The sequence below is a fragment of the Scyliorhinus torazame genome, chromosome 1 (assembly GCF_047496885.1).
Source record: "Scyliorhinus torazame isolate Kashiwa2021f chromosome 1, sScyTor2.1, whole genome shotgun sequence".
Taxonomy (NCBI): Eukaryota; Metazoa; Chordata; class Chondrichthyes; order Carcharhiniformes; family Scyliorhinidae; genus Scyliorhinus; species Scyliorhinus torazame.
Genome location: NC_092707.1, coordinates 422,673,834 through 422,693,493, shown reverse-complemented (window position 1 = coordinate 422,693,493; position 19,660 = coordinate 422,673,834). Strand labels below are relative to the sequence as shown.

Genomic DNA, 19,660 nt, shown 5'->3' with positions numbered 1-19,660 from the left:
TCCAGCCAGTGACCAGCCTGTATCCAGCCTGTATCCAGCCTGTGTCCAGCCTGTTCCAGCCAGTGTCCAGCCAGTGTCCAGCCTGTATCCAGCCAGTGTCCAGCCTGTGTCCAGCCTGTATCCAGCCAGTGTCCAGCCTGTATCCAGCCAGTGTCCAGCCTGTATCCAGCCAGTGTCCAGTTTGTGTCCAGCCAGTGTCCAGCCAGTGTCCAGCCTGTATCCAGCCAGTGTCCAGCCTGTATCCAGCCAGTGTCCAGTTTGTGTCCAGCCAGTGTCCAGCCAGTGTCCAGCCTGTATCCAGCCAGTGTCCAGCCAGTATCCAGCCTGTGCCCAGCCAGTGCCCAGCCTGTGTCCAGCCAGTGTCCAGTTTGTGTCCAGCCTGTATCCAGCCAGTGCCCAGCCAGTATTCAGCCAGTATCCAGCCAGTGTCCAGCCAGTGCCCAGCCTGTGTCCAGCCTGTATCCAGCCAGTGTCCACGCTGTATCCAGTCAGTGCCCAGCCAGTGTCCAGCCAGTGTCCAGCCAGTATCCAGCCAGTGCCCAGCCAGTGTCCAGCCTGTGTCCAGGCTGTATCAAGCCAGTGTCCAGCGTGTGTCCAGCCAGTGTCCAGCCCGTGTCCAGCCTGTATCCAGCCAGTGTCCAGCCAGTGTCCAGCCCGTGTACAGCCAGTGTCCAGCCTGTTCCAGCCTTTTGCAGCCTGTGTCCAGCCAGTGTCCAGCCTGTATCCAGCCTGTGTCCAGCCTGTGTCCAGCCAGTGTCCAGCCTGTATCCAGCCTGTGTCCAGCCAGTGTCCAGCCAGTGTCCAGCCTGTGTCCAGCCAGTGTCCAGCCAGTGTCCAGGGACGTGTCCAGCCTGTTCCAGCCAGTGTCCAGTCAGTGTCCAGCCTGTGTCCAGCCTGTTTCCAACCTGTTTCCATCCAGTGTCCAGCCAGTGTCCAGCCAGTGTCCAGGGTGTGTCCAGCCTGTGTCCAGCCAGTGTCCAGCCTGTGTCCAGCCAGTGTCCAGCCTGTGTCCAGCCAGTGTCCAGCCTTTATCCAGCCAGTGTCCAGCCTGTGTCCAGCCAGTGTCCAGCCTTTATCCAGCCAGTGTCCAGCCTGTGTCCAGCCAGTGTCCAGCCAGTATCCAGCCAGTATCCAGCCAGTGTCCAGTCAGTATCCAGCCAGTGCCCAGCCAGTGTCCAGCCTGTATCCAGCCAGTGTCCATCCTGTGTCCAGCCAGTGTCCAGCCTGTGTCCAGCCAGTATCCAGCCTGTGTCCAGCCTGTGTCCAGCCAGTGTCCAGCCTGGGTCCAGCCAGTGTCCAGCCAGTGTCCAGCCTGTATCCAGCCTGTGTCCAGCCAGTGTCCAGCCTGTGTCCATCCAGTGTCCAGCCTGTATCCAGCCAGTGTCCAGCCAGTGTCCAGCCTGTGTCCAGCCTGTGTCCAGCCAGTGTCCAGCCTGTATCCAGCCTGTGTCCAGCCAGTGTCCAGCCAGTGTCCAGCCTGTGTCCAGCCAGTGTCCAGCCAGTGTTCAGCCTGTATCCAGCATGTGTCCAGCCAGTGTCCAGCCTGTGTCCAGCCAGTGTCCAGCCTGTATCCAGCCAGTGTCCAGCCTGTGTCCAGCCAGTGTCCAGCCAGTGTCCAGCCTGTATCCAGCCAGTGTCCAGCCAGTGTCCAGCCTGTGTCCAGCCAGTGTCCAGCCTGTATCCAGCCTGTATCCAGCCAGTATCCAGCCAGTGTCCTGCCTGTGGCCAGCCAGTGTCCAGCCTGTTCCAGCCTGTGTCCAGCCAGTGTCCAGCCTGTGTCCAGCCAGTGTCCAGCCTGTATCCAGCCTGTATCCAGCCTGTGTCCAGCCTGTTCCAGCCAGTGTCCAGCTTGTATCCAGCCAGTGTCCAGCCTGTGTCCAGCCTGTATCCAGCCAGTGTCCAGCCTGTATCCAGCCAGTGTCCAGCCTGTATCCAGCCAGTGTCCAGTTTGTGTCCAGCCAGTGTCCAGCCAGTGTCCAGCCTGTATCCAGCCAGTGTCCAGCCTGAATCCAGCCAGTGCCCAGTTTGCGTCCAGCCAGTGTCCAGCCAGTGTCCAGCCTGTATCCAGCCTGTGTCCAGCCAGTGTCCAGCCTGTGTCCAGCCTGTATCCAGCCAGTGTCCAGCCTGTGTCCAGCCAGTGTCCAGCCAGTGTCCAGCCTGTATCCAGCCAGTGTCCAGCCAGTGTCCAGCCTGTGTCCAGCCAGTGTCCAGCCTGTATCCAGCCTGTATCCAGCCAGTATCAAGCCAGTGTCCAGCCTGTGTCCAGCCAGTGTCCAGCCTGTTCCAGCCTGTGTCCAGCCAGTGTCCAGCCTGTGTCCAGCCAGTGACCAGCCTGTATCCAGCCTGTATCCAGCCTGTGTCCAGCCTGTTCCAGCCAGTGTCCAGCCAGTGTCCAGCCTGTATCCAGCCAGTGTCCAGCCTGTGTCCAGCCTGTACCCAGCCAGTGTCCAGCCTGTATCCAGCCAGTGTCCAGCCTGTATCCAGCCAGTGTCCAGTTTGTGTCCAGCCAGTGTCCAGCCAGTGTCCAGCCTGTATCCAGCCAGTGTCCAGCCTGTATCCAGCCAGTGTCCAGTTTGTGTCCAGCCAGTGTCCAGCCAGTATCCAGCCTGTATCCAGCCAGTGTCCAGCCAGTATCCAGCCTGTGCCCAGCCAGTGCCCAGCCTGTGTCCAGCCAGTGTCCAGTTTGTGTCCAGCCTGTATCCAGCCAGTGCCCAGCCAGTATTCAGCCAGTATCCAGCCAGTGTCCAGCCAGTGCCCAGCCTGTGTCCAGCCTGTATCCAGCCAGTGTCCACGCTGTATCCAGTCAGTGCCCAGCCAGTGTCCAGCCAGTGTCCAGCCAGTATCCAGCCAGTGCCCAGCCAGTGTCCAGCCTGTGTCCAGCCTGTATCCAGCCAGTGTCCAGCGTGTGTCCAGCCAGTGTCCAGCCTGTTCCAGCCATTTGCAGCCTGCGTCCAGCCTGTGTCCAGCCTGTGTCCAGCCAGTGTCCAGCCTGTATCCAGCCTGTGTCCAGCCAGTGTCCAGCCAGTGTCCAGCCTGTGTCCAGCCAGTCTCCAGCCAGTGTCCAGCCTGCATACAGCCAGTGTCCAGCCAGTGTCCAGCCTGTGTCCAGCCAGTGTCCAGCCTGTATCCAGCCTGTATCCAGCCAGTATCCAGCCAGTGTCCAGCCTGTGTCCAGCCAGTGTCCAGCCTGTTCCAGCCTGTGTCCAGCCAGTGTCCAGCCTGTGTCCAGCCAGTGTCCAGCCTGTATCCAGCCTGTATCCAGCCTGTGTCCAGCCTGTTCCAGCCAGTGTCCAGCCAGTGTCCAGCCTGTATCCAGCCAGTGTCCAGCCTGTGTCCAGCCTGTATCCAGCCAGTGTCCAGCCTGTATCCAGCCAGTGTCCAGCCTGTTTCCAGCCAGTGTCCAGCCTGTGTCCAGGGTGTGTCCAGCCAGTGTCCAGCCAGTGTCCAGCCTGTGTCCAGCCAGTGTACAGCCTGTATCTAGCCAGTATCCAGCCTGTGTCCAGGCAGTTTCCAGCCTGTGTCCAGCCAGTATCCAGCCAGTATCCAGCCAGTGTCCAGCCTGTGTCCAGCCTGTGTCCAGCCAGTGTCCAGCCTGTGTCCAGCCAGTGTCCAGCCAGTGTCCAGCCTGTGTCCAGCCTGTGTCCAGCCTGTGTCCAGCCAGTGTCCAGCCAGTATCCAGCCTGTATCCAGCCAGTGTCCAGCCTTTATCCAGCCAGTGTCCAGCCTGTGTCCAGCCAGTGTCCTGCCAGTGTCCAGCCTGTATCCAGCCAGTGTACAGCCTGTGTCCAGCCAGTGTTCAGCCAGTATCCAGCCTGTGTCCAGTCTGTGTCCAGCCAGTGTTCAGCCTGTTTCCAGCCAGTGTCCAGCCAGTATCCAGCCTGTGTCCAGCTCGTTCCCGCCAGTGTCCAGCCAGTGTCCAGCCTGTTTCCAGCCTGTATGCAGCCAGTGTCCAGCCTGTGTCCAGCCAGTGTCGAGCCAGTGTCCAGCCAGTATCCAGCCTGTGTCCAGCTCGTTCCCGCCAGTGTCCAGCCAGTGTCCAGCCTGTATCCAGCCAGTGTCCAGCCAGTGTCCAGCCAGTGTCCAGGGACGTGTCCAGCCTGTTCCAGCCAGTGTCCAGTCAGTGTCCAGCCTGTGTCCAGCCTGTATCCAGCCTGTTTCCAACCTGTTTCCATCCAGTGTCCAGCCAGTGTCCAGCCAGTGTCCAGGGTGTGTCCAGCCTGTGTCCAGCCAGTGTCCAGCCTGTGTCCAGCCAGTGTCCAGCCTGTGTCCAGCCAGTGTCCAGCCTTTATCCTGCCAGTGTCCAGCCTGTGTCCAGCCAGTTTCCAGCCAGTATCCAGCCAGTATCCAGCCTGTGTCCAGCCAGTGTCCAGCCTTTATCCAGCCAGTGTCCAGCCTGTGTCCAGCCAGTGTCCAGCCAGTATCCAGCCAGTATCCAGCCAGTGTCCAGTCAGTATCCAGCCAGTGCCCAGCCAGTGTCCAGCCTGTGTCCAGCCTGGGTCCAGCCAGTGTCCAGCCTGTGCCCCGCCTGTGTCCAGCCTGTGTCCAGCCAGTATCCAGCCTGTGTCCAGCCTGTGTCCAGCCAGTGTCCAGCCTGGGTCCAGCCAGTGTCCAGCCAGTGTCCAGCCTGTATCCAGCCTGTGTCCAGCCAGTGTCCAGCCTGTGTCCAGCCAGTGTCCAGCCTGTATCCTTCCAGTATCCAGCCAGTGTCCAGCCAGTGTCCAGCCTGTGTCCAGCCAGTGTCCAGCCTGTATCCAGCCTGTGTCCAGCCAGTGTCCAGCCAGTGTCCAGCCTGTGTCCAGCCAGTGTCCAGCCAGTGTCCTGCCTGGATCCAGCCTGTGTGCAGCCAGTGTCCAGCCTGTGTCCAGCCAGTGTCCAGCCTGTATCCAGCCAGTGTCCAGCCTGTGTCCAGCCAGTGTCCAGCCAGTGTCCAGCCTGTATCCAGCCAGTGTCCAGCCAGTGTCCAGCCTGTGTCCAGCCAGTGTCCAGCCTGTATCCAGCCTGTATCCAGCCAGTATCCAGCCAGTGTCCAGCCTGTGTCCAGCCAGTGTCCAGCCTGTTCCAGCCTGTGTCCAGCCAGTGTCCAGCCTGTGTCCAGCCAGTGTCCAGCCTGTATCCAGCCTGTATCCAGCCTGTGTCCAGCCTGTTCCAGCCAGTGTCCAGCCTGTATCCAGCCAGTGTCCAGCCTGTGTCCAGCCTGTATCCAGCCAGTGTCCAGCCTGTATCCAGCCAGTGTCCAGCCTGTATCCAGCCAGTGTCCAGTTTGTGTCCAGCCAGTGCCCAGCCAGTGTCCAGCCTGTATCCAGCCAGTGTCCAGCCTGTATCCAGCCAGTGCCCAGTTTGTGTCCAGCCAGTGTCCAGCCAGTGTCCAGCCTGTATCCAGCCAGTGTCCAGCCTGTGTCCAGCCGGTGTCCAGCCTGTATCCAGCCAGTGTCCAGCCTGTGTCCAGCCAGTGTCCAGCCCGTGTCCAGCCTGTATCCAGCCAGTGTCCAGCCAGTGTCCAGCCTGTGTACAGCCAGTGTCCAGCCTGTATCCAGCCTGTATCCAGCCAGTATCCAGCCAGTGTCCAGCCTGTGTCCAGCCAGTGTCCAGCCTGTTCCAGCCTGTGTCCAGCCAGTGTCCAGCCTGTGTCCAGCCTGTATCCAGCCAGTGTCCAGCCTGTGTCCAGCCTGTATCCAGCCAGTGTCCAGCCTGTATCCAGCCAGTGTCCAGCCTGTATCCAGCCAGTGTCCAGTTTGTGTCCAGCCAGTGTCCAGCCAGTGTCCAGCCTGTATCCAGCCAGTGTCCAGCCTGTATCCAGCCAGTGTCCAGTTTGTGTCCAGCCAGTGTCCAGCCAGTGTCCAGCCTGTATCCAGCCAGTGTCCAGCCAGTATCCAGCCTGTGCCCAGCCAGTGCCCAGCCTGTGTCCAGCCAGTGTCCTGTTTGTGTCCAGCCTGTATCCAGCCAGTGCCCAGCCAGTATTCAGCCAGTATCCAGCCAGTGTCCAGCCAGTGCCCAGCCTGTGTCCAGCCTGTATCCAGCCAGTGTCCACGCTGTATCCAGTCAGTGCCCAGCCAGTGTCCAGCCAGTGTCCAGCCAGTATCCAGCCAGTGCCCAGCCAGTGTCCAGCCTGTGTCCAGCCTGTATCCAGCCAGTGTCCAGCGTGTGTCCAGCCAGTGTCCAGCCTGTTCCTGCCTTTTGCAGCCTGTGTCCAGCCTGTGTCCAGCCTGTGTCCAGCCTGTGTCCAGCCTGTTCCTGCCTTTTGCAGCCAGTGTCCAGCCAGTATCCAGCCAGTGTCCAACCAGTCTCCAGCCAGTGTCCAGCCAGTGTCCAGCCTGTATCCAGCCAGTGTCCAGCGTGTGTCCAGCCAGTGTCCAGCCTGTTCCTGCCTTTTGCAGCCTGTGTCCAGCCTGTGTCCAACCTGTGTCCAGCCAGTGTCCAGCCAGTATCCAGCCTGTTCCAGCCTGTGTCCATCCAGTGTCCAGCCTGTGTCCAGCCAGTGTCCAGCCTGTATCCAGCCTGTATCCAGCCTGTGTCCAGCCTGTTCCAGCCAGTGTCCAGCCTGTATCCAGCCAGTGTCCAGCCTGTGTCCAGCCTGTATCCAGCCAGTGTCCAGCCTGTATCCAGCCAGTGTCCAGCCTGTATCCAGCCAGTGTCCAGTTTGTGTCCAGCCAGTGTCCAGCCAGTGTCCAGCCTGTATCCAGCCAGTGTCCAGCCTGTATCCAGCCAGTGCCCAGTTTGTGTCCAGCCAGTGTCCAGCCAGTGTCCAGCCTGTATCCAGCCTGTGTCCAGCCAGTGTCCAGCCTGTGTCCAGCCAGTGTCCAGCCTGTATGCAGCCAGTGTCCAGCCTGTGTCCAGCCAGTGTCCAGCCAGTGTCCAGCCTGTATCCAGCCAGTGTCCAGCCAGTGTCCAGCCTGTGTACAGCCAGTGTCCAGCCTGTATCCAGCCTGTATCCAGCCAGTATCCAGCCAGTGTCCAGCCTGTGTCCAGCCAGTGTCCAGCCTGTTCCAGCCTGTGTCCAGCCAGTGTCCAGCCATTGTCCAGCCAGTGTCCAGCCTGTATCCATCCTGTATCCAGCCTGTGTCCAGCCTGTTCCAGCCAGTGTCCAGCCAGTGTCCAGCCTGTATCCAGCCAGTGTCCAGCCTGTGTCCAGCCTGTATCCAGCCAGTGTCCAGCATGTATCCAGCCAGTGTCCAGCCTGTGTCCAGCCAGTGTCCAGCCTGTATCCAGCCTGTATCCAGCCAGTATCCAGCCAGTGTCCTGCCTGTGGCCAGCCAGTGTCCAGCCTGTTCCAGCCTGTGTCCAGCCAGTGTCCAGCCTGTGTCCAGCCAGTGTCCAGCCTGTATCCAGCCTGTATCCAGCCTGTGTCCAGCCTGTTCCAGCCAGTGTCCAGCTTGTATCCAGCCAGTGTCCAGCCTGTGTCCAGCCTGTATCCAGCCAGTGTCCAGCCTGTATCCAGCCAGTGTCCAGCCTGTATCCAGCCAGTGTCCAGTTTGTGTCCAGCCAGTGTCCAGCCAGTGTCCAGCCTGTATCCAGCCAGTGTCCAGCCTGAATCCAGCCAGTGCCCAGTTTGCGTCCAGCCAGTGTCCAGCCAGTGTCCAGCCTGTATCCAGCCTGTGTCCAGCCAGTGTCCAGCCTGTGTCCAGCCTGTATCCAGCCAGTGTCCAGCCTGTGTCCAGCCAGTGTCCAGCCAGTGTCCAGCCTGTATCCAGCCAGTGTCCAGCCAGTGTCCAGCCTGTGTCCAGCCAGTGTCCAGCCTGTATCCAGCCTGTATCCAGCCAGTATCAAGCCAGTGTCCAGCCTGTGTCCAGCCAGTGTCCAGCCTGTTCCAGCCTGTGTCCAGCCAGTGTCCAGCCTGTGTCCAGCCAGTGACCAGCCTGTATCCAGCCTGTATCCAGCCTGTGTCCAGCCTGTTCCAGCCAGTGTCCAGCCAGTGTCCAGCCTGTATCCAGCCAGTGTCCAGCCTGTGTCCAGCCTGTACCCAGCCAGTGTCCAGCCTGTATCCAGCCAGTGTCCAGCCTGTATCCAGCCAGTGTCCAGTTTGTGTCCAGCCAGTGTCCAGCCAGTGTCCAGCCTGTATCCAGCCAGTGTCCAGCCTGTATCCAGCCAGTGTCCAGTTTGTGTCCAGCCAGTGTCCAGCCAGTATCCAGCCTGTATCCAGCCAGTGTCCAGCCAGTATCCAGCCTGTGCCCAGCCAGTGCCCAGCCTGTGTCCAGCCAGTGTCCAGTTTGTGTCCAGCCTGTATCCAGCCAGTGCCCAGCCAGTATTCAGCCAGTATCCAGCCAGTGTCCAGCCAGTGCCCAGCCTGTGTCCAGCCTGTATCCAGCCAGTGTCCACGCTGTATCCAGTCAGTGCCCAGCCAGTGTCCAGCCAGTGTCCAGCCAGTATCCAGCCAGTGCCCAGCCAGTGTCCAGCCTGTGTCCAGCCTGTATCCAGCCAGTGTCCAGCGTGTGTCCAGCCAGTGTCCAGCCTGTTCCAGCCATTTGCAGCCTGCGTCCAGCCTGTGTCCAGCCTGTGTCCAGCCAGTGTCCAGCCTGTATCCAGCCTGTGTCCAGCCAGTGTCCAGCCAGTGTCCAGCCTGTGTCCAGCCAGTCTCCAGCCAGTGTCCAGCCTGCATACAGCCAGTGTCCAGCCAGTGTCCAGCCTGTGTCCAGCCAGTGTCCAGCCTGTATCCAGCCTGTATCCAGCCAGTATCCAGCCAGTGTCCAGCCTGTGTCCAGCCAGTGTCCAGCCTGTTCCAGCCTGTGTCCAGCCAGTGTCCAGCCTGTGTCCAGCCAGTGTCCAGCCTGTATCCAGCCTGTATCCAGCCTGTGTCCAGCCTGTTCCAGCCAGTGTCCAGCCAGTGTCCAGCCTGTATCCAGCCAGTGTCCAGCCTGTGTCCAGCCTGTATCCAGCCAGTGTCCAGCCTGTATCCAGCCAGTGTCCAGCCTGTTTCCAGCCAGTGTCCAGCCTGTGTCCAGGGTGTGTCCAGCCAGTGTCCAGCCAGTGTCCAGCCTGTGTCCAGCCAGTGTACAGCCTGTATCTAGCCAGTATCCAGCCTGTGTCCAGGCAGTTTCCAGCCTGTGTCCAGCCAGTATCCAGCCAGTATCCAGCCAGTGTCCAGCCTGTGTCCAGCCTGTGTCCAGCCAGTGTCCAGCCTGTGTCCAGCCAGTGTCCAGCCAGTGTCCAGCCTGTGTCCAGCCTGTGTCCAGCCTGTGTCCAGCCAGTGTCCAGCCAGTATCCAGCCTGTATCCAGCCAGTGTCCAGCCTTTATCCAGCCAGTGTCCAGCCTGTGTCCAGCCAGTGTCCTGCCAGTGTCCAGCCTGTATCCAGCCAGTGTACAGCCTGTGTCCAGCCAGTGTTCAGCCAGTATCCAGCCTGTGTCCAGTCTGTGTCCAGCCAGTGTTCAGCCTGTTTCCAGCCAGTGTCCAGCCAGTATCCAGCCTGTGTCCAGCTCGTTCCCGCCAGTGTCCAGCCAGTGTCCAGCCTGTTTCCAGCCTGTATGCAGCCAGTGTCCAGCCTGTGTCCAGCCAGTGTCGAGCCAGTGTCCAGCCAGTATCCAGCCTGTGTCCAGCTCGTTCCCGCCAGTGTCCAGCCAGTGTCCAGCCTGTATCCAGCCAGTGTCCAGCCAGTGTCCAGCCAGTGTCCAGGGACGTGTCCAGCCTGTTCCAGCCAGTGTCCAGTCAGTGTCCAGCCTGTGTCCAGCCTGTATCCAGCCTGTTTCCAACCTGTTTCCATCCAGTGTCCAGCCAGTGTCCAGCCAGTGTCCAGGGTGTGTCCAGCCTGTGTCCAGCCAGTGTCCAGCCTGTGTCCAGCCAGTGTCCAGCCTGTGTCCAGCCAGTGTCCAGCCTTTATCCTGCCAGTGTCCAGCCTGTGTCCAGCCAGTTTCCAGCCAGTATCCAGCCAGTATCCAGCCTGTGTCCAGCCAGTGTCCAGCCTTTATCCAGCCAGTGTCCAGCCTGTGTCCAGCCAGTGTCCAGCCAGTATCCAGCCAGTATCCAGCCAGTGTCCAGTCAGTATCCAGCCAGTGCCCAGCCAGTGTCCAGCCTGTGTCCAGCCTGGGTCCAGCCAGTGTCCAGCCTGTGCCCCGCCTGTGTCCAGCCTGTGTCCAGCCAGTATCCAGCCTGTGTCCAGCCTGTGTCCAGCCAGTGTCCAGCCTGGGTCCAGCCAGTGTCCAGCCAGTGTCCAGCCTGTATCCAGCCTGTGTCCAGCCAGTGTCCAGCCTGTGTCCAGCCAGTGTCCAGCCTGTATCCTTCCAGTATCCAGCCAGTGTCCAGCCAGTGTCCAGCCTGTGTCCAGCCAGTGTCCAGCCTGTATCCAGCCTGTGTCCAGCCAGTGTCCAGCCAGTGTCCAGCCTGTGTCCAGCCAGTGTCCAGCCAGTGTCCTGCCTGGATCCAGCCTGTGTGCAGCCAGTGTCCAGCCTGTGTCCAGCCAGTGTCCAGCCTGTATCCAGCCAGTGTCCAGCCTGTGTCCAGCCAGTGTCCAGCCAGTGTCCAGCCTGTATCCAGCCAGTGTCCAGCCAGTGTCCAGCCTGTGTCCAGCCAGTGTCCAGCCTGTATCCAGCCTGTATCCAGCCAGTATCCAGCCAGTGTCCAGCCTGTGTCCAGCCAGTGTCCAGCCTGTTCCAGCCTGTGTCCAGCCAGTGTCCAGCCTGTGTCCAGCCAGTGTCCAGCCTGTATCCAGCCTGTATCCAGCCTGTGTCCAGCCTGTTCCAGCCAGTGTCCAGCCTGTATCCAGCCAGTGTCCAGCCTGTGTCCAGCCTGTATCCAGCCAGTGTCCAGCCTGTATCCAGCCAGTGTCCAGCCTGTATCCAGCCAGTGTCCAGTTTGTGTCCAGCCAGTGCCCAGCCAGTGTCCAGCCTGTATCCAGCCAGTGTCCAGCCTGTATCCAGCCAGTGCCCAGTTTGTGTCCAGCCAGTGTCCAGCCAGTGTCCAGCCTGTATCCAGCCAGTGTCCAGCCTGTGTCCAGCCGGTGTCCAGCCTGTATCCAGCCAGTGTCCAGCCTGTGTCCAGCCAGTGTCCAGCCCGTGTCCAGCCTGTATCCAGCCAGTGTCCAGCCAGTGTCCAGCCTGTGTACAGCCAGTGTCCAGCCTGTATCCAGCCTGTATCCAGCCAGTATCCAGCCAGTGTCCAGCCTGTGTCCAGCCAGTGTCCAGCCTGTTCCAGCCTGTGTCCAGCCAGTGTCCAGCCTGTGTCCAGCCTGTATCCAGCCAGTGTCCAGCCTGTGTCCAGCCTGTATCCAGCCAGTGTCCAGCCTGTATCCAGCCAGTGTCCAGCCTGTATCCAGCCAGTGTCCAGTTTGTGTCCAGCCAGTGTCCAGCCAGTGTCCAGCCTGTATCCAGCCAGTGTCCAGCCTGTATCCAGCCAGTGTCCAGTTTGTGTCCAGCCAGTGTCCAGCCAGTGTCCAGCCTGTATCCAGCCAGTGTCCAGCCAGTATCCAGCCTGTGCCCAGCCAGTGCCCAGCCTGTGTCCAGCCAGTGTCCTGTTTGTGTCCAGCCTGTATCCAGCCAGTGCCCAGCCAGTATTCAGCCAGTATCCAGCCAGTGTCCAGCCAGTGCCCAGCCTGTGTCCAGCCTGTATCCAGCCAGTGTCCACGCTGTATCCAGTCAGTGCCCAGCCAGTGTCCAGCCAGTGTCCAGCCAGTATCCAGCCAGTGCCCAGCCAGTGTCCAGCCTGTGTCCAGCCTGTATCCAGCCAGTGTCCAGCGTGTGTCCAGCCAGTGTCCAGCCTGTTCCTGCCTTTTGCAGCCTGTGTCCAGCCTGTGTCCAGCCTGTGTCCAGCCTGTGTCCAGCCTGTTCCTGCCTTTTGCAGCCAGTGTCCAGCCAGTATCCAGCCAGTGTCCAACCAGTCTCCAGCCAGTGTCCAGCCAGTGTCCAGCCTGTATCCAGCCAGTGTCCAGCGTGTGTCCAGCCAGTGTCCAGCCTGTTCCTGCCTTTTGCAGCCTGTGTCCAGCCTGTGTCCAACCTGTGTCCAGCCAGTGTCCAGCCAGTATCCAGCCTGTTCCAGCCTGTGTCCATCCAGTGTCCAGCCTGTGTCCAGCCAGTGTCCAGCCTGTATCCAGCCTGTATCCAGCCTGTGTCCAGCCTGTTCCAGCCAGTGTCCAGCCTGTATCCAGCCAGTGTCCAGCCTGTGTCCAGCCTGTATCCAGCCAGTGTCCAGCCTGTATCCAGCCAGTGTCCAGCCTGTATCCAGCCAGTGTCCAGTTTGTGTCCAGCCAGTGTCCAGCCAGTGTCCAGCCTGTATCCAGCCAGTGTCCAGCCTGTATCCAGCCAGTGCCCAGTTTGTGTCCAGCCAGTGTCCAGCCAGTGTCCAGCCTGTATCCAGCCTGTGTCCAGCCAGTGTCCAGCCTGTGTCCAGCCAGTGTCCAGCCTGTATGCAGCCAGTGTCCAGCCTGTGTCCAGCCAGTGTCCAGCCAGTGTCCAGCCTGTATCCAGCCAGTGTCCAGCCAGTGTCCAGCCTGTGTACAGCCAGTGTCCAGCCTGTATCCAGCCTGTATCCAGCCAGTATCCAGCCAGTGTCCAGCCTGTGTCCAGCCAGTGTCCAGCCTGTTCCAGCCTGTGTCCAGCCAGTGTCCAGCCATTGTCCAGCCAGTGTCCAGCCTGTATCCATCCTGTATCCAGCCTGTGTCCAGCCTGTTCCAGCCAGTGTCCAGCCAGTGTCCAGCCTGTATCCAGCCAGTGTCCAGCCTGTGTCCAGCCTGTATCCAGCCAGTGTCCAGCATGTATCCAGCCAGTGTCCAGCCTGTATCCAGCCAGTGTCCAGTTTGTGTCCAGCCAGTGTCCAGCCAGTGTCCAGCCTGTATCCAGCCAGTGTCCAGCCTGTATCCAGCCAGTGTCCAGTTTGTGTCCAGCCAGTGTCCAGCCAGTGTCCAGCCTGTATCCAGCCAGTGTCCAGCCAGTATCCAGCCTGTGCCCAGCCAGTGCCCAGCCTGTGTCCAGCCAGTGTCCCGCCTGTGTCCAGCCTGTGTCCAGCCTGTATCCAGCCAGTGTCCACGCTGTATCCAGTCAGTGCCCAGCCAGTGCCCAGCCAGTATTCAGCCAGTATCCAGCCAGTGTCCAGCCAGTGCACAGCCTGTGTCCAGCCTGTATCCAGCCAGTGTCCACGCTGTATCCAGTCAGTGTCCAGCCAGTGTCCAGCCAGTGTCCAGCCAGTATCCAGCCAGTGCCCAGCCAGTGTCCAGCCTGTGTCCAGCCTGTATCCAGCCAGTGTCCAGCCTGTGTCCAGCCAGTGTCCAGCCTGTTCCAGCCTTTTGCAGCCTGTGTCCAGCCAGTGTCCAGCCTGTGTCCAGCCTGTATCCAGCCAGTGTCCAGCCAGTGTCCAACCAGTCTCCAGCCAGTGTCCAGCCAGTGTCCAGCCTGTATCCAGCCTGTGTCCAGCCTGTGTCCAGCCAGTGTCCAGCCTGTATCCAGCCTGTGTCCAGCCAGTGTCCAGCCAGTGTCCAGCCTGTGTCCAGCCAGTGTCCAGCCTGTATCCAGCCTGTGTCCAGCCAGTGTCCAGCCTGTGTCCAGCCAGTGTCCAGCCTGTATCCAGCCAGTGTCCAGCCTGTGTCCAGCCAGTGTCCAGCCAGTGTCCAGCCTGTATCCAGCCAGTGTCCAGCCAGTGTCCAGCCTGTGTCCAGCCAGTGTCCAGCCTGTATCCAGCCTGTATCCAGCCAGTATCCAGCCAGTGTCCAGCCTGTGTCCAGCCAGTGTCCAGCCTGTTCCAGCCTGTGTCCAGCCAGTGTCCAGCCTGTGTCCAGCCAGTGTCCAGCCTGTATCCAGCCTGTATCCAGCCTGTGTCCAGCCTGTTCCAGCCAGTGTCCAGCCAGTGTCCAGCCTGTATCCAGCCAGTGTCCAGCCTGTGTCCAGCCTGTATCCAGCCAGTGTCCAGCCTGTATCCAGCCAGTGTCCAGCCTGTATCCAGCCAGTGTCCAGTTTGTGTCCAGCCAGTGTCCAGCCAGTGTCCAGCCTGTATCCAGCCAGTGTCTAGCCTGTATCCAGCCAGTGCCCAGTTTGTGTCCAGCCAGTGTCCAGCCTGTATCCAGCCTGTGTCCAGCCAGTGTCCAGCCTGTGTCCAGCCAGTGTCCAGCCTGTATCCAGCCAGTGTCCAGCCTGTGTCCAGCCAGTGTCCAGCCTGTATCCAGCCAGTATCCAGCCAGTGTCCAGCATGTGTCCAGCCAGTGTCCAGCCTGTTCCAGCCTGTGTCCAGCCAGTGTCCAGCCTGTGTCCAGCCAGTGTCCAGCCTGTATCCAGCCTGTATCCAGCCTGTGTCCAGCCTGTTCCAGCCAGTGTCCAGCCAGTGTCCAGCCTGTATCCAGCCAGTGTCCAGCCTGTGTCCAGCCTGTATCCAGCCAGTGTCCAGCCTGTATCGAGCCAGTGTCCAGCCTGTATCCAGCCAGTGTCCAGTTTGTGTCCAGCCAGTGTCCAGCCTGTGTCCAGCCTGTATCCATCCAGTGTCCAGCCTGTATCCAGCCAGTGTCCAGTTTGTGTCCAGCCAGTGTCCAGCCAGTGTCCAGCCTGTATCCAACCAGTGTCCAGCCAGTATCCAGCCTGTGCCCAGCCAGTGCCCAGCCTGTGTCCAGCCAGTGTCCAGTTTGTGTCCAGCCAGTGTCCAGCCAGTGTCCAGCCTGTATCCAACCAGTGTCCAGCCAGTATCCAGCCTGTGCCCAGCCAGTGCCCAGCCTGTGTCCAGCCAGTGTCCAGTTTGTGTCCAGCCTGTATCCAGCCAGTGCCCAGCCAGTATTCAGCCAGTATCCAGCCAGTGTCCAGCCAGTGCCCAGCCTGTGTCCAGCCTGTATCCAGCCAGTGTCCACGCTGTATCCAGTCAGTGCCCAGCCAGTGTCCAGCCAGTGTCCAGCCAGTATCCAGCCAGTGCCCAGCCAGTGTCCAGCCTGTGTCCAGCCTGTATCCAGCCAGTGTCCAGCCAGTGTCCAGCCTCTGTCCAACCAGTCTCCAGCCAGTATCCAGCCAGTGTCCAGCCAGTGTCCAGCCTCTGTCCAACCAGTCTCCAGCCAGTGTCCAGCCAGTGTCCAGCCTGTGTCCAGCTTTGGATACATTTCTCCACTTTCAAAGATGTTAAACCCCTTAATACTTCCTTTCTCACTCTTCTAATTTGATAGAATATTTCACCTGCCCCCTCATTGCAATGTCACTATCACAGGAATATAAGGATATAAAAGCAGGGGTAGGCCGATTGAACCTGCCGTGTCACTGCCATTTAATACCATCATGGCGGCTCCATCCAGTTCAATGCCTTTTTCCCACACTGTCCCCATAGCCCTTTATGTTATTGTTCATCAGAAATCCATCCATCTCTGCTTTCCCTAATGACGAGCTTCCCAATGGCTCCCAACCTTCGGAGTAAAATAAATCCTCCTCATCTCGGCCTGCAGTGCATTCCCCCTTATTTTGAAATTGTGAGCCCTGGTTCTACAATCCCCAACCCGGAGGAACATCTAACCTCCATCGACTCCAGTCTATCACGTTAAATATTTTTCAATCAGATCACTCCCTCAGTCTTAAAAACTACACAGAATAGAGCAACACAAACAGAAAATACTGGACAATCTCAGCAGGTCAGACAGCCTCTGTGGAGAGAGAATGGAGCGAATGTTTCCAGTCTGGATGACTCTTTGTCAAACAGAGAATACAGGCCTAGTTTCCCCAATCTCTCTTCACAAGACAGTCCCGCCAGCCCCGGAACAAGTCTGGTGAATATTCCTTGAACTCCCTCTCTGGCAGTAATATCCTTCCTAAGGTGAGGGACCAAATCTCCAACAAGTTCATCATCTCTCTCTTTTGTGAAAATGGGCAGCGTGTATTCATTAAGAACCATAGACACACCCATCTCTCGAAATACTTTCCACTGATCTGACACTGATTGGTCTTTAGTACATAGAACATAGAACATTACAGCGCAGTACAGGCCCTTCGGCCCTCGATGTTGCGCCGACCTGTGAAACCACGCTAAAGCCCATCTACACTATTCCCTTATTGTCCCTATGTCTATCCAATGAACATTTGAATGTCCTTAGTGTTGGTGAGTCCACTTCTGTTGCAGGCAGGGCATTCCACGCCATTACTACTCTCTGAGTAAAGAACCTACCTCTGACATCTGTCCTATATCTATCTCCCCTCAATTTAAAGCAATGTCCCCCTCGTGCTAGACATCACCATCCGAGGAAACAGACTCTCACTGTCCACCCTATCCAATCCTCTGATCATCTTGTATGCCTCAATTAAGTCACCTCTTAACCTTCTTCTCTCGAACGAAAACAGCCTCAAGTCCCTCAGCCTTTCCTCATAAGATCTTCCCTCCATACCAGGCAACATTCTGGTAAATCTCCTCCGCACCCTTTCCAATGCTTCCACATCCTTCCTATAATGCGGCGACCAGAATTGCATGCAATACTCCAAATGCGGCCACACCAGAGTTTTGTACAGCTGCAACATGACCTCATGGCTCCGAAACTCAATCCCTCTACCAATAAAAGCTAACACACCATACGCCTTCTTAACAACCCTCTCAACCTGAGTGGCAACTTTCAGGGATCTATGGACATGGACACCGAGATCTCTCTGCTCATCCACACTGCCAAGAATCTTACCATTAGCCCAGTACTCTGTCTTCCTGTTATTCCTTCCAAAATGAATCACCTCACACTTTTCTGCATTAAACACCATTTGCCACCTCTCAGCCCAGCGCTGCAGCTTATCTATGTCCCTCTGTAACTTGTAACATCCTTCCGCACTGTCCACAACTCCACCGACTTTAGTGTCATCTGCAAATTTACTCACCCATCCTTCTACGCCCTCCTTTAGGTCATTTATAAAAATGACAAACAGCAGTGGCCCCAAAACAGATCCTTGTGGTACATCACGAGTAACTGGACTCCAGTCTGAACACTTCCCATCAACCACCACCCTTTGTCTTCTTCCAGCTAGCCAATTTCTGATCCAAACTGCTAAATCTCCCTGAATCCCATGCTTCCGTATTTTCTGCAGTAGCCTACCGTGGGGAACCTTATCAAACGCTTTACTGAAATCCATATACACCACATCAACTGCTTTACCCTCATCCACCTGTTTGGTCACCTTCTCAAAGAACTCTATAAGGTTTGTGAGGCACGAGCTACCCTTCACAAAACCGTGTTGACTATCTCTAATCAAATTATTCCTTTCCAGATGATTATATACCCTATCTCTTATAAACCTTTCCAAGATTTTGCCCATAACATAAGTAAGGCTCACTGGTCTATAGTTACCGGGGTTGTCTCTACTCCCCTTCTTGAACAAGGGGACAACATTTGCTATCCTCCAGTCTTCTGGCACTATTCCTGTTGACAAAGATGACTTAAAGATCAAGGCCAAAGGCTCAGCAATCTCCTCCCTAGCTTCCCAGAGAATCCTAGGATAAATCCCATCCAGCCCAGGTGACTTATCTATTTTCACACTTTCCAGAATTGCTAACACCTCCTCCCCTTATGAACCTCAAGGCCTTCTAGTCTAGTAGCCTGAATCTCAGTATTCTCCTCAACAACATTGTCTTTTTCCTGTGTGAATACTGACGAAAAATATTCATTTAGCACCTCTCCTATCTCCTCGGACTCCACGCACAACTTCCCACTACTGTCCTTGACTGGCCCTACTCTTACCCTAGTCATTCGTTTATTCCTGACATATCTATAGAAAGCTTTAGGGTTATCCTTGATCCTACCTGCCAAAGACTTCTCATGTCCTCTCCTGGCTCTTCTTAGCTCTCTCTTTAGGTCCTTCCTAGCTAACTTGTAACTTGTTTAGTTCTTGTTTCTCGTCCATTTTAGCTAAATAACACCTCAACTTGGTAAAATCTCCAGAGTTTTGGGCGTGAATACAAACGGGGAAAGAAAGGACTTGCAGAGTTATTTTTTTTGAGACAATGTTTGATTATAATATTTTGACTCACATTGAATTGTTCAGTCGAGTTAAGGTGCAACACAAATATTTTGAATGAAAATAACAATCCATCTTCCACTTGTTCTCAAAAGGAATGTATTGAAGCTTGCAAAGTGGACAAGACACTTGAATCTCCAATCTACCCTGGAAACAACCATCTGCAGCCAATTGCAGAAAGCATCAGGAATTATGTCATGGGTCATTTCCGCTGGAATAAATTTGGGAAAAAGAGAGGCAACAACACCAACTTTCCAGGCAACAAGCGGGAAGTTGAATCGGTCAGAGTATTCCTTCCCGCTGTCCAATCCCAAACATCTGAGGTAGAAGATGAAGAGATGGAGAATCTGTTTCCAAGGGAAGATGAAAAGAGATCCTATTCGATGGAACATTTCCGATGGGGGAAGCCAATGGGTAAGAAGAGGAAGGCCATCAAGGTTTATCCAAATAGCTTTGATTCCGTGGAGAATATAGGGCCCGAACTGAAGCGCGAAGCAGCTGTCGAATTGGATTACCCTGTCCAGCCGTCTGGACTGGGTGATGAGGAGATGCAGGGAGCTGCGAAGAAGAAAGATGGGAAGATGTACAAAATGACCCACTTCAGGTGGGGCAGGGAACCAAATATCTTGGGTCCTGACCGTCTCAGGATTCACTCACTGCAGTTTCCCAACCTTGAAGATGTGCTCCAGGAAAACATGGACAATGACCTGCCTGAAGAAGAGGTGAAGAAAGATGAGGAGGACTACAGAATTGGCCACTTTCGATGGGGTACGCCAATGAAAGATAAACGCTATGGAGGTTTCATGAAGGCCTGGGATGAGAGAGGCCAAAAGCCACTTCTGACTCTCTTCCGGAATGTCATTGTCAAGGATGGTGAGGAGAAGAAGGTTCAAACCCAATAGATAGATAACCCTCAATCAAGATTCGTAGCTGAAACACAGAGGAGCAGTCTATAGATCTATGATAGCATTCTTAAAAAGCTGTTGTTGACAAAGTTTTTTCAAATAGAACCTGTACAATGTCTTGTTTATTGTGTCCAGCAATCAATAAAGGAGTTAATGTTGTACATAGAGGCTTCAATGAGTCTGATACCAGTCCTGGGATGTGCAAAGATATTTTCCTATTTATTGAGCTGTACAATATGTAAATGAAGGATGAAAAATACACTCTATTTGCAAGCTACGTCAATCTCCTGGGTGTATGTGGTTATTTCCATGTAGTTTCAAACTGGTGGTATGGAATGGGTTGCGCAGTCCCTGACTTTAGCAATGACAGTCACAAGTTACCTGGTGCATTCTGCAGCTTTCTCACGCAAATCCTCTAACCTCAATAAAATGGCAATAGTCCAGACACTGCCTCCCATTGGCCAAACCAGACATTTCTAGTTCCTAAATCCTCTGTTGCCATGAGAATAATTCTGACAACTCCAGAACAAGCTGCTCCAGAAATAGCAGCGATCATGACCAGAAACAGCACAGATGGACTCCTAATAATTTTACACAACTTTTTTCCAGGCGGTGTGAATAGCAAAGATTCTTGTTTTATGCCGACACAAATGCCTATCAATAGTTCAGTAAATTCTGACAATATTTAGCTGACTAAAACCTTACAGGTGTGAGAATCGCACATGATCAGAGGATGCCCATGGTGCATTTATAACACCAGAAGACATAGGAGCAGAATTAGGCCACTCGGCCCATCGAGTCTGCTCCGCCATTCAATCATGGCTGATACTTTCTCACCCCCATTCTCCTGCCTTCTCCCCATAACCCCTGATCCCCTTATTGATCAAGAACC

At 56.6% G+C, this 19,660-nt stretch overlaps 1 protein-coding gene across 2 annotated transcripts in view; it reads left to right on the top strand.

Annotated features, from left to right (window-relative positions):
- The window catches only part of pomca (proopiomelanocortin a), a 340,782-nt gene extending 321,731 nt beyond the window's left edge, over positions 1-19,051 (top strand). For both annotated transcript variants that reach the window (XM_072515473.1, XM_072515469.1), the window contains exon 3: positions 17,959-19,051. In XM_072515473.1, the coding sequence (XP_072371574.1) occupies positions 17,959-18,765 (807 nt within the window). In that variant the 3' untranslated portion in view covers positions 18,766-19,051. The remainder of the gene's footprint in view (positions 1-17,958) is intronic.
- The last annotated feature ends 609 nt before the right edge of the window (positions 19,052-19,660 follow it).